The following is a 12512-nucleotide window of genomic DNA, read 5'->3' on the forward strand; positions in this document are numbered from 1 at the left end:
GTGCTCGCCAAAAGTCCCGGGTCATCTGAATAATTTCTGAATGATTCGAGATATAGAATTGAAATTTACAGTAATACAACGAGATCGTAAAATCTGTCGTTAAACTTCAAAAACACACATCTTAATGGGACCTGTAAATCTTCAATGGCATGTAGCGTCGAATGAAGGCTCGTTTGAAAGGCTTTTCGAGACGAGAACAACGCGGACTGACCGAGGTCTCTATGATTTTTTTTCGCAGAGTTATGATAATTTGAACATTGTTATTCAGATATGTGTGTGTATGGAGCTCACCTTTTCCGAATCGGTCAAAAGCATTTTCTGACAATAGAAATGTATTAGAATGAAAATTACTAAAGTAAATAAAGGAGATAAGGCAATGTATCGCTCTCTGAGGAAACATTAACTTTGAGGGAACATTACTGTTTTCATATCATACTGGCCGACATATGATATGAAAAAATTGTTTACGTAATACCGAGCCGAGAGACACAAGAGATGTAACTCTTTTTTCTAAATAACAATGTTCAAATGATCATAACTCTGCGAAAAAAAATCTTAGACTTCGGTCAGTTCACGTTATTCTCGTTTCGAAAAGCCCTTTCAAAGGGCTTTCAACGAGCCTTCACTCGATTTCACATACCATTAAGAATTTTCAGGCCCTTAAGGTGGATGTTTTTGAGGTTCAATGATAGATTTTACGATCTCGTTGTATCCCTGTAAATTTCAGTCCTATATCTCGAATCATTCAAAAATTATTCAGGTGACCCGGAACTTTTGGCGGACACTGTAAATTAATTATATACATACAATATTATACATACATTGACATCTTATAAAATGATGTACATATATATACATTTTATAAGATTTCAATATATATTTATATGTAATATTATATGTATATAATAACAAATATTTTATATATTAATAATTTAATATTATATATAACAATATACTAATAATACATATCCTGTGTTAAATATAAGCTTATATTTTTTCCAGTTACTTAATTATCAAAAAGTAAAGATAAGAATTATTAAAAAGAAAAATACATTGTTACAAGATACGTATTTGTAATGTTTAATCATATATTGCAAAATATGCAGAGCACATATATTACTACTCACAACATTATGAAATAGTTATTTTTGTACTTTACATCATCGTTATAAAAATTAACAACGTTGAGTGTAATCTCATTTAGTTGTTAGTACTATTAACGTTCTGAAAATATTTTATACTCCATTACGTCACTGTCATTAATATTTTAACGAGAAACATCGATTAGTAAACTGAAGATTATCCGAAGGCTAAAAGCTAAAGTTTAAAGTTTTAATATTTTTAACAGGCATATATAATTCATAACATTATCATCATCCTCAACACGTTGCGTAACTAATAATTTAATATCGAACACAATATTAAAAATAATTTCGCGCGCTCGCTCGTGTCATTACAGATTGCGATCGAAGCGGCGAGTACTTCACGTTGCTCCATAACGGATGCGAGCACGTGCACTCCGCGTTCGCTTTATTTCAAAAATACGCCGTGATTCAATTGTTCGTGACATTTGGCACTTACCGATTTTATACGGGGGCTTGCCGGACATGATGTTTCAGTGGGTTGTGCTCGGATCGGTGTGTGAAAGGCAAATGGGAGTGCAAAACTGCGAACTGCGAATGTTCGATCCGATAACCTATGAAACGATGTGCCGGTACCACCACCGCGAGGCGCGAGAACGTTGCGCCGAAGTGGCCGAAGGTGGCCGAGACGCGAGATTGTTTCGGATCACGTGATTTTTCGAGATTCGATTATCGCTGGCGCGACATCACGCTCAAATACCGTCACCGTTCACCGTCAGTTCTTGTCGCGCGCGTTATTTGTGAAAATGCGCGAGTTTGCCAGGTCCGGAAATGAGGAGGAAATTGCCGTCGAGAGGTACAGTTATGCATTTATTATTGTTGCTCGACGAACGATGTCGATATTAGTATTAGCGCTGGATATGTTTCGCCATTCTTCGTTTCGTATTCGCGATTTCATCGCGATTACGTTCGCAGCGATCACTTTGGACGAGATACCATTAAAGACCGACATTCTTACGGGACATTCTTATGGGAATTCGCGTTTTTGTGAATATTGAAGTAATTAAGAGTTAAAAACTGATAATATTGTACTAATTTTATGATTTATTAGTTTAGTGGACATATTTAGACTTCAGTAACATTCGATTTTTCTTTAAAATTATGATTTCAGTGCTATCATCAAAGTTTGATTATCAACAGAGATGATAACTGCAGAGAAAAAATTGTAATTTTTCTGCAATATATAGAATATTATAGCTTTACAAGTATACATATTTATTTACGGAACATTTATGTAATAAAAAAATCATGAAAATTTAATAATATATAAACCAAATATTTATGTTAATAATAGCAAATTTATATCATTGTCGATAATGTCAGCGTTCTTCAATTATCTCCGGGCCCTTTTTATACCGTCGAAAATTTACCCAGGGTTGACAGTCTTTAATAGTATCTCGTCGGTGCTTTGGACGAGATTTTCGGATCGAGCAGTCATGTTTGAATAGAAATGGGTAATTGAAAATAGTTGATTATTCTGATTTTATTCAGTCGTTACGTATTATAGAATGGATAAGTAATGATATGAGATATTTTGGGGCATCATTGATCATTTGTTTTATGGGATAACTTATTGGAATAAATTATGATAAATAGGCAGTCTAGAAAATCGCGAATGCGCGTAATCATGAAATCACAATTAATCCTGAACGATTGGCTATGTGCAGAAAAAGCAGATCTACAATTGTAAAATTCTTTAATATAATTGCAAGTCTTATTCTAAAACTCTACTGGATTTAAATCTATAAACCAATAAATCAATCATAGATTAAAAAATAAAGAACAAAAATTTCAAAGCTGCTTTCTTTGCAGTCGTTTTAATATTTATTATTAATTAATTAAATAAATAATTTAATGTAATTAATTTTGGTATTATATTATATAATAATTATTGTTGTATAATAATAATTATCATCATTATGTAAAAAATAATATATGAATTACATAAGTCATAAACGATATAGTGCATTTATTCACTGAATTATAGTAGCAATCTGATTTATCGGTCCATTTATTGACTCAATGTAATTTAAATAGGATCGATAAGTCAGGCTGAACTTCGAAAATGTGTCGATATTATATATTGTCGTCACAAGATGGCGCGAGTTGGTAGAATTATGGATTGTAAAGTGTATGTATCAGAAATATTGAATATTTTTCAAACTGTAGATAGTGTAGATTATCAGTAGTTTTATTCCAAAAAAGTTTCAATGTTTTTAAAATTCGTTAAAATGTTCGTTAAATCGAGTTTTACTGATGAAAACACTTTGAGTTAAATTAATAATATTAATATGACTTATTTTCGATAAAATTTTCGTTAAATTAATAAAAAATTAGTTATTTTATTTATATTAACTATCTATACTAAAACTTGTGAAGACAATACTTAATACAATTTACAATTATAATTTAAATTAATAATATGAAAGTAGGAGGGACAATTAATTGAGATTTTTTTAAATAAATAACTATTAATAAGAAATTTCGAACATATAACAGTGACGATAATTAATTAAAGAAAAGACTTTTTTTAGAATCAAGACATGAAATTATGTTTTAATGAAGGTGTACGATCAAATACTGATCTCTCTGTTTCAACGCGTATAATCTTTAATCTCTCAAATCGAAATCTTCCAATTTAAATTCGTTCTTTTGTATTTTTTTAAGCAACTCCTTCGCCTGGTCCCTTTCTTGATCTAGCACAAGATCCTTATCGATCCTCTCCAATTTTGGAAGCATTGTCAGAATAATTTGTCTATATTCCTTGTCTTCTTCCTCTTCCCTCAAAAGAGGATTCCCCAGGACGACAAGTATTTCCAGATTTGGTAAACAATCTAGCTTTTTTAGCTCTGAAATCTTCGCAAGCTCATTGCTGCGCAGATTCACATAGTTCAAACTACGACATTGCTCAGTGAAACCATCTAGATTTGCGAGTTTGTTATCTCGCAAGATTAACGTCGTCAGGTTCACAAGGACTCCGAAATTTTCGATCTTCTCGATTTGATTCTCGGCCAGATAGAGCTGCGTTAGACTGGGACAGCAGATTCCTTCAAGAAGTAAGGAATTTGAACATTATTCAGAGTCCAACGAGAAATGACCATCAATTAGACATTGAATTAACATTGTATTGACTTTGAAATCATTGTATCGATGTCGATTTGACATCAATTTAATGAGTCATTTTTCACTGGGAGGGAAGTCGGAGTTCTTAGCTTCTAGGATCCTCCTTTTTTAACCGTTTAAGATATTTGGCATTTTTGTCCCAAACAGAAAGAACAATTTTACTGAAGTATCTAATTTAGCTAGATACAGATCTGCAAATAATTTTGTTGGACTATCAAAATAATTAAGAACATAAGTATGATAAGCAATGCTGTAAAAAAATTTTAATTCTAGCAACCATTGCAGTTTGAGCGTCCCACATAATTATTTTGAAAATTTAACAAAATTATTTTCAGGTTTATATATTTAGCAAAATTTTTAGATACTTCAGCAAAATCGTCCTTTTTGTGTAGTGTTTTTTGTAATGTGTTATGTATAATGTGTTGTTTTGTAGTGTGTTTTTTACGATCAGTGAGTGACTCCCCGGCCAGTGAAGGCAACATGAATGATTTCCCGGCCAGTTAAATTACTTTTACAATGATTTATGAACTCTTTTTCTTTTTTCATCAAAACTACGTGAATTAGAACGTCGTTTGTATGATACGTTCTTCTCATCACATTTCAAACTCCAACAATAGCCAGATTTCATAAATCATTGTAAAAACAGCTGGCCGGGGGATCATTCGTCTAATTGTTTTCACTGGCCAGGACGTCATCCACTTTGCCTTAGAAACTAAGTTCCCAGTCAGAAACAGTTTCTCGAAAAGATCGTCGAAACGACGTCGTAAGATATCTCGAAATCTTGACGTGATAGAGCAATTCTGCAGCCGGATTCGGATTCAGCGCAAAAAATTACACAAGAAAACATTAAATCACAATCAACAAAACTATGCAGGTCTGTGTAATATGGTCTCGTTTTTGTAATGGCGCGTCTCACCTGCAGTACTGACGAGGGCATTGTCGCGTAGCTCCAAAATCCTCAAGTTTACAAGGATTTGAGGATCCACATTCACTGTACGAATATTGTTATGGTTCAACTCCAAGCGCTCGAGCGATTTATGATGGATACCAGATGTATCTGTTAGCTTATTCCAGTTTAAAGTGAGCTCCTACATTTTTTAAACCGTCTTATGTCCAATTATAAAATTAATGTAAATTAACTTTAATGATAATAATTAATTTCTGAAAATATTTAATCTCTTTCCATAACAACTAAGTAAAACCTGCAGCATACGATGTTTTTTTTTCTGCTGGATTGCTTGCGTTTTAATAAATTATTACAATTGTATCACACAGAATGCAGAATTTCTATATAGTAATTTACTAAAACGCAAGTAATCCAGCAAAAAAACATATATCGTCGCTTAAGAGAAACGTCTATTACGATCAAAGTCAGCTAGATGTTGAAATAATAAATCTATATGTATTTTAAATAAATCTGAGATATGTGACTATGCGTCGATTACTTTCTCAGACTTGCAATATAATAAAATTCAGACAATAATATCTCCAAAGTTAATTTTAATTAATAAGTATTATTTAATCTCTATTTAACTTATCTTTTATCCTTTCTCCTATCACAGAAAAAAAAAACTATTCTTAAATCAACCATAATATGCTTGTATATAAACAAAAATATTGTAATTTTGTTTCAAAGATTTTAGTCTACATTTGATTGAATTTGTGTTGATGCAAGTATTACATTGCACTCAATTCAAGACTTGCTCAATCAGAAATCTTGCATCAATACAAACTCAATCAAATCAAAATTACAATATTTTGTTTATATACATATAAATATATTATGGTTGATTTAAGAATAGTTTTTTTTTTGTATAATTCTAATAATAAACAGTCTTTTTTTCTGTATAATTCTCTCTAATAATAAGAATATCAGAAAAAGATGAAGAGTTGAACTGTGATTACAATTAAATTACATTGATAGAAATGGGCATTACTAATTTGTATTTGTTACGTGTAGGATTTCTCGATGAATTTAAATCCCATTTGAATGAGAATCAAAGGGTGATGGGGTCACCTGTAGATAGGGCATTGGCTTTAATTCCACACTAGTCACACAATTTCGATCCGCTTGCAGTGTCTGCAGATATGGTATCGCCTCAAGTACACGTAGTGCTTCTGATGTCAATCTGTTCCTCGATACGTTCACATAACGAACGTGTTTGAAGAATGCTATCACGTTGATATCCGTAAGGCCTCGATTCGAGGCGTCCAGGCTGAGATAGGCGTACTCGTACTGCGTGATACATTTTCCTAAATTGTGAAGGCACTCGCCGGCCTCAGCGTATGTCAACACGCGTGTATCACGCTCGACCTCATCCGACGAAATCGTTGATTCGTATTCAGGTTGGGCCTCTTCATCGTAATCTTTTTCTTCAGCAAGCTTCTCTTCGACTTCCTCTTCTTCAGTAAGTTTCTCTTCGGCTTCCTCCTCATCGTAACTTTCGTCTTCCATTTGTTCTTAATCAAATTGAGAAATAAGAATGCACACATAATAATGACTTTATATAATAATGATATATTAGATTTATTGGAGTTATTTGCATTTGTAGCATTATAATAGAAATCTATAACTCTTTAAATTCTTTGGAATGGAATCTTATTCTGAAGAGTGAAAATTGAGTCAGTCTTTAAAAAGAAACAATTTTCCACCTTTAAGAGATTTTACTCTCAAAAGTTTCATAGAATAACATTTCTTCATTGGTATATTCGATACATATACGCATATATTCAAAATATAATTAATAAAGAATTCAATATTATGAAGATTATTAAACTGGCAGAAGATTTATCCGTATGTATTCTAACGAGTATAAAATTTTCGAATAACTAAAAATATATATGTAAATCTATAATATATATTAATGCAAGAAACGCTTACTTTACCATTGAAAAAGAATACAATATTATTTGCAAAACTCTAACCTCTATCCTTGATGCATTAATGACGATATATCAAATAATTCATATATCGATTAGAATGTCAAAACAAAAGACAAATTGATGTCAACGTGATTTTTAATAATATCACTTTTATAGCTTAATTCAGTTTAACAAAGTAAATGGCGATTAAAATATCAATTAAATCAATTAAACGAAATATAGTATCAATGCACAATACAAATGAAATTAATTAAATTTTATATTGCAAAATGTTTAAAAAATATTACATAATTTATCTCCAGAAGAATAAAAAAATGTGTAAATTGTCGTAATAAGAACTGCGTTAGTAATTCAACTTTATGGTTTAGTACACAAATTATTGATTTAGAGAGTAGGAAAGAGCGAAAATGCAGTTTAGGAAATATTACTGAAAGCGTTTATTAAAAATCCACAGAGATAAAGGATTGTATCAAGATAGAAAAAGATTAGTTAGAGATTGATTGTTCGTTAGAATTGCTACTCTTCATATTGCACATAAAATATAGCTTATATGCAATGTAAATCGCAAGTAATACAATGGCAAATAAGCATCCTGTCGAGATCTCCTTAACGAACTCTGACGCATCTAGATTCCTGCCATTGGACCCTTTGAGTGTCTTCCGCGACTCGTCGCTTCCGGTGCATGATTTCGCGGAGTTTCTTCAGCAGGATGAAATTGTCCTTGAGAATCCGCTCCTGCCGTTCACGTTCCAGCTGCAATCTCTTCGCGTTGAACGAGACGTGAGGTCTGCCCTTTGGTGGGTTCACATCTACCGTCGGTCTAGCTGTTTTTACCTGCGAAGTACAAGACGAGTCATAAATTTTAAGTTTCATGCTGCGATATTGTCAGAAAACGACATTGTAGAATTACGAGAAAAAAATGGTTTAACTATCAGTTTAACTATCTTGAAGATTTCCACTGATATATATATGTCTTTTAACTTGTTTTTTTAAATCAAAGACACGAGCATGGACTGCGCCATCAATATCTAACAAAGAACATCAATTGTGGTAAAAAAAAGAGAGCCAAATTCCTAAAAATGGCCAATTTCCTTCTCTTTCTAAGATATTGTGGAATAAAAAAAGATAGAAACTACTTGGCCGTCTTTGCGCCCTGTCTCTTTCATTTTTATCGACCAATTTTATACACGGATGGTACAGTTTATATTTTATCCTAAGGAGCACACAAAGTCAATAAAAAATCAAAACGACTTTATTTTGATTGTGAATGTTAATAAATATTAAAATTTTCTAATAAAAAATCATCATTTTGACTTTCATGGCGTTAAAATAAAGTCATTTTGACTTTCTCTTGACTTGTGTACTGTAGAATGTCTTTGTTTTAAATTTTTTTTTACAGAAAAATCACTTTATTAGTCCTAAAACAGTCTAATTTGCAAGGAATACTACAAAATAATAAACTATAATAAATTGATATATGAACTATAATAAATCTTATTAAAAATAAGATTTCAGTAAAATTTTAAAGATAAATCCCCGCTCTTTAAAGATTAATATACAACGTAATTCCTTAAAAAATTTCAAACTTAACATAAAAACTGCACGAATGTAATACGTATAATTATATCGTTTGACATACAACGATTTTTATAAAGAACTTCTGTAAATAACGTAATAAACTCGCGCGATTGTATTATTTGATTGTATTTTATCGCTTTTTATTCGAAAATTGCCTCTACGAAAATATCTTTAGCACTGAGGTTTTCGTTAGATTCTCGAGAGCTTTCATCAAGAGAGATCCCGATGAAAGAAACATTGTCCGATAAAATATTAAACAGAATTGAATCAAGAGTGACGTTTATAATTCATGAGTGCTCACCCTAGAACGGTGACGCTCGTACGCCCTTCGTTGCCAGGAAAGCTCGCTTTGTATCCTTCCTCGATTCGACATCCTGCATGCTTCATAACGCGGATGTTTGCAGTATATAGCGTGAGTATTCAAGTTTCTCTGGCAACGCGGAAACGTCCGCGATATTGATCTTCATCGTCCCTCAACGCGCGAGAAGCGTACAGCTTTTATCGCGAGTATGTTTATATATTTATCGTTGCCTTTTAGTTAATGATGTCCAAAAAATTAAAAATGAATTTTGAATTTATAATTACAAAATTTTATTTTTTTAAATGAGATTTTTATATAGATAGAAATTTGAACGCAAATAATGTCCAGAAAATTGAAAAAGATTTTTGAATTTATAATTACACATAAAGTTTTAAAGTGAGGTTTAAACAGAGGACAGAAATTTAAACGCAATTATATAATATCTGCACGGAAAAGACAGTTTTGTTGAAGTATCTAAAAATTTAGCTAGATATATCTAAAAATAATTTTGTTAGACTATTAAAATAATTATGTAGGACACTCAAATTGATTGTTAAAATATCGAAATCTTTTGCAGCACTTCATTATGTTTCAGATGCCTCTGTAATTATTTTGATGATCCAATAAAATTATTTTCAGATCTGTATCTAGTTAAATTTTTAGATATTTCAACATAATTGTTCTTTTTATGTGTATACGTCTAACAGTAATATTTACACATAAAATGGAAGGAATTTTAAAATTTTTGTATAATTATGAAGTTAGTATTTTTAATATAATTTAAATATAGATATATTAATATATTAATGTAGATAGATTAATAGATCAATATAGTGATCAAGGTTTGCAAATATATTATCATTAGTTAAAATATTTCTATCTGTATATTACTTATAAAATTTAAATACGTACTTAATCAAAATTTCGCAATCGACAATATATGTATACATACAAGATGCGACCGCAAATTTAATTACGGATCCTCGAAATTTATCTAAAGAAGTTTCTGAAGAATAAATCTACATTTATTTTAGATTCCCTAAAGCCTGCGCGAGTAGAATTGCAAATTATACAGTTACGACAAGATTTGGATGTTAGTTAGACGCACACGTACATATGTATACATCTCTGAAAGTAGAAAATAGAAGAGCTAATCTCTCGAAACGACGGACGTAGGAATCTGAGCCATGTTTCCTTGCCCTTCTTGCCCGAGCGTATCTATATACGCGGCTAACAATATGTCATACGCACGCACGTGCGCGCGTGTGCGCCCGTGTGCATCGTGCGTGCACTTCCTCCCTTCGCGGATACCGAAGGATGCTGCGATTGGCAGAGGCTGCTGGACCAATAGTGCGCGGCAAGGGGCGGAGATTCGCTCATCTCGATCCGGAGACAAGCGTGAAATTTCTCTTCCGTCATACTTAGATATTCATGCGAACATCGTTCGAAAGGAAACATGAGCGACGACTTGCGAGCTCGGCATTAAATATTTATTTTATAACAATTTTACAACTTCCGCCTTTACGCAAATAATTACATGTTTAAATATTATTAATAACACACATTTGAAAAATTCTTATTTTAAAAATCCTTATTTTCTTAGACACTTCTGCAAAATGCATATGTAATAAGAGCTTTAAAGAATAATTCGTACCTTTTATGATACTTAAAAAAAAGAAAAAAAAGGGACAAATAATCTTTGCTTTTGTGGATATATTCTTTTAAATTAAAAAGAATAAAAGAAACAAAAGAATTGAAAAATTACGAGACGAAAAATTTAAAAGAAATTTTCTCTCTTTTTAACCTTTTTGGGACTTGACCAAAAGTTTTCTTTCATTTTGTATTGCATATAATAGAAACATTTTTGTCCTATTCTCACGTATGGCAGTAAAATTATAGCTTCTCGGAAACGTACCCAGGAATCAGAAAAAATGAGTCCGAGTAACCAACACAATGAAAGAATACAGAATGAAGGAATACTAATTTTTTGTGGTTATCTCCAGTCTTGCGGTCCGCTCGATGTTACCTCTTTTTATTGCTTGACAATTTCTAAAATGAAAAAAACTTTGTAAAATGCACTGCGCTACAAAAAATAGTAATAAAAGCGTAACGACGGATTAATTCCGTTGTTTACCTTACCAATTTTTATGAAAATAAACTCACCCATAAAAAATATGGTCACTGTATCAATAGTGGCTCATATTTTTTGCGAGTGAATATAATATTTCATATTGAAATGATATACGGACCTACTTTATTCAAGACTGTATTAAAATATCTAGATATCCATTCCTTTGAACGTGTTAAATGTACAAGAGAATCCAGATAGCATACCTGATCTATTTAAACTCCAAGGGTATTCACTTTTTAAGTTTATTATGAATAACGTAATCTGTTTGAAATAAACTCAAAAGGAATTAAAAAATATCTACAAAAACATTTATATACATATTTGTGTATATATTATCTTCAATAAAAGTAATATTTAATTTGCATAAAAATCAAAATGTGATTATTACATATTACACACTGGATGCGACGAGCAATGCCCAATGAGAGCTCTACTTTGTATCATTATATGAAAAAAAGCAAAGCTTTCATTGGATTGTGCAGTAGGACAGTATAAGAAATAAAAAAAAGATTAGAGAAAGAATATCTCTTGAACCTGAAAAAGAGCTCAAAGTGCTTTTTTTTTGGTGATGTAACAGTGAAATTTTTTGAGACTTTTAGGAATTACTTATAACAGAAATAAGACGAAATAGGAATTTATTTCGTAAGTCGGGGAATCGAAAAAGAATTTTTTCCAACTCTCTGTGCTATCTGGAAATGGAACAGTTGGATTAACCGGAGAATCGAAGCTGTAATATCGTCGGTGCTCAAGAGCGTAAAAGAGGGGGAGGGAAGGAGGGGGGACAAAAAGGGAGGAAAAAAGGATAAATGGATATCCATGACCGGTAACGCCATGGATCGCGCACGCCGGAGGGTCGTCGATCTTAATCGCGCGCGGATCCTCGACAATGATCCTCTCAAATGGATGAGCCCCGCCACTCGAGAGAGAGACGATGAAGATCTCTTCTCCCTCGAGGGGATATACGCGGTGTTATATTATCTAAGCAGGCATCCAGCGACTGAAATGGGCATCACCCCTCCACTTCATCCAACACGTATTTCTCGTATCCCTGCGAGGTACATTGTAACATTACTCTGCCAGCCAATCCGGACACTCTTGCTGATCCCGCTGCAATATATTGCTTTGTAAACCCAACGGCGAGTATCTTCGTATTGTCAAGAGCGTAAAAAACATTTTTATGGTTTTAAGAAAATAACAAGCACGTCATTATATTTTTTCACACTTCCGTTTCGATTTGCCTTTGCAGAAACTTTCAAGTTCCAATAGTCCTTGTTGAAATGTCATCTTTTATATGATCATCACAATCTGTGTAAATACGAACAAATAACAGACCTTTGTCCTATTTGTTAAATGA

General features: G+C 32.3%; 2 protein-coding genes across 3 annotated transcripts in view; both read right to left on the minus strand.

The window, feature by feature from the left end:
• The window catches only part of LOC108749848 (adenosylhomocysteinase), a 10417-nt gene extending 3195 nt beyond the window's left edge, over positions 1–7222 (minus strand). The window contains exons 1-3 of one of the 2 annotated variants that reach the window (XM_018488828.1): positions 7147–7222; positions 6283–6725; positions 5182–5353 (exon numbers count right to left, since the gene is read on the minus strand). In XM_018488828.1, coding sequence (XP_018344330.1) covers positions 5182–5353; positions 6283–6720 — 610 coding nt within the window. In that variant the 5' untranslated portion in view covers positions 6721–6725; positions 7147–7222. Of the gene's footprint in view, positions 1–1581; positions 1610–5181; positions 5354–6282; positions 6726–7146 lie in introns of those variants that run through there. The other variant, XM_018488827.1, reaches the window with a different exon arrangement.
• A 495-nt stretch (positions 7223–7717) lies between these two features.
• On the minus strand, positions 7718–9099 carry LOC108749936. The gene is made up of 2 exons (XM_018488976.1): positions 9028–9099; positions 7718–7982 (listed from the first exon to the last, which is right to left on the minus strand). The coding sequence occupies exons 1-2, from the start codon at positions 9097–9099 to the stop codon at positions 7755–7757; spliced, it is 300 nt and encodes a 99-aa protein (XP_018344478.1). The 3' UTR covers positions 7718–7754.
• Between the last annotated feature and the right edge of the window lie 3413 nt (positions 9100–12512).

The sequence above is a fragment of the Trachymyrmex septentrionalis genome, unplaced genomic scaffold (assembly GCF_001594115.1).
Source record: "Trachymyrmex septentrionalis isolate Tsep2-gDNA-1 unplaced genomic scaffold, Tsep1.0 scaffold32, whole genome shotgun sequence".
In the NCBI taxonomy this organism is placed as follows: Eukaryota; Metazoa; Arthropoda; class Insecta; order Hymenoptera; family Formicidae; genus Trachymyrmex; species Trachymyrmex septentrionalis.

Excerpts from the sequence above, each read along its gene's own strand:
- LOC108749936 (XM_018488976.1), bottom strand. The coding sequence starts at position 9,099 with ATGTCGAATCGAGGAAGGATACAAAGCGAGCTTTCCTGGCAACGAAGG. Across the intron at positions 7,983-9,027 it reads ACGAGCGTCACCGTTCTAGG|GTAAAAACAGCTAGACCGAC; the intron begins GTGAGCACTCAT and ends TGTACTTCGCAG.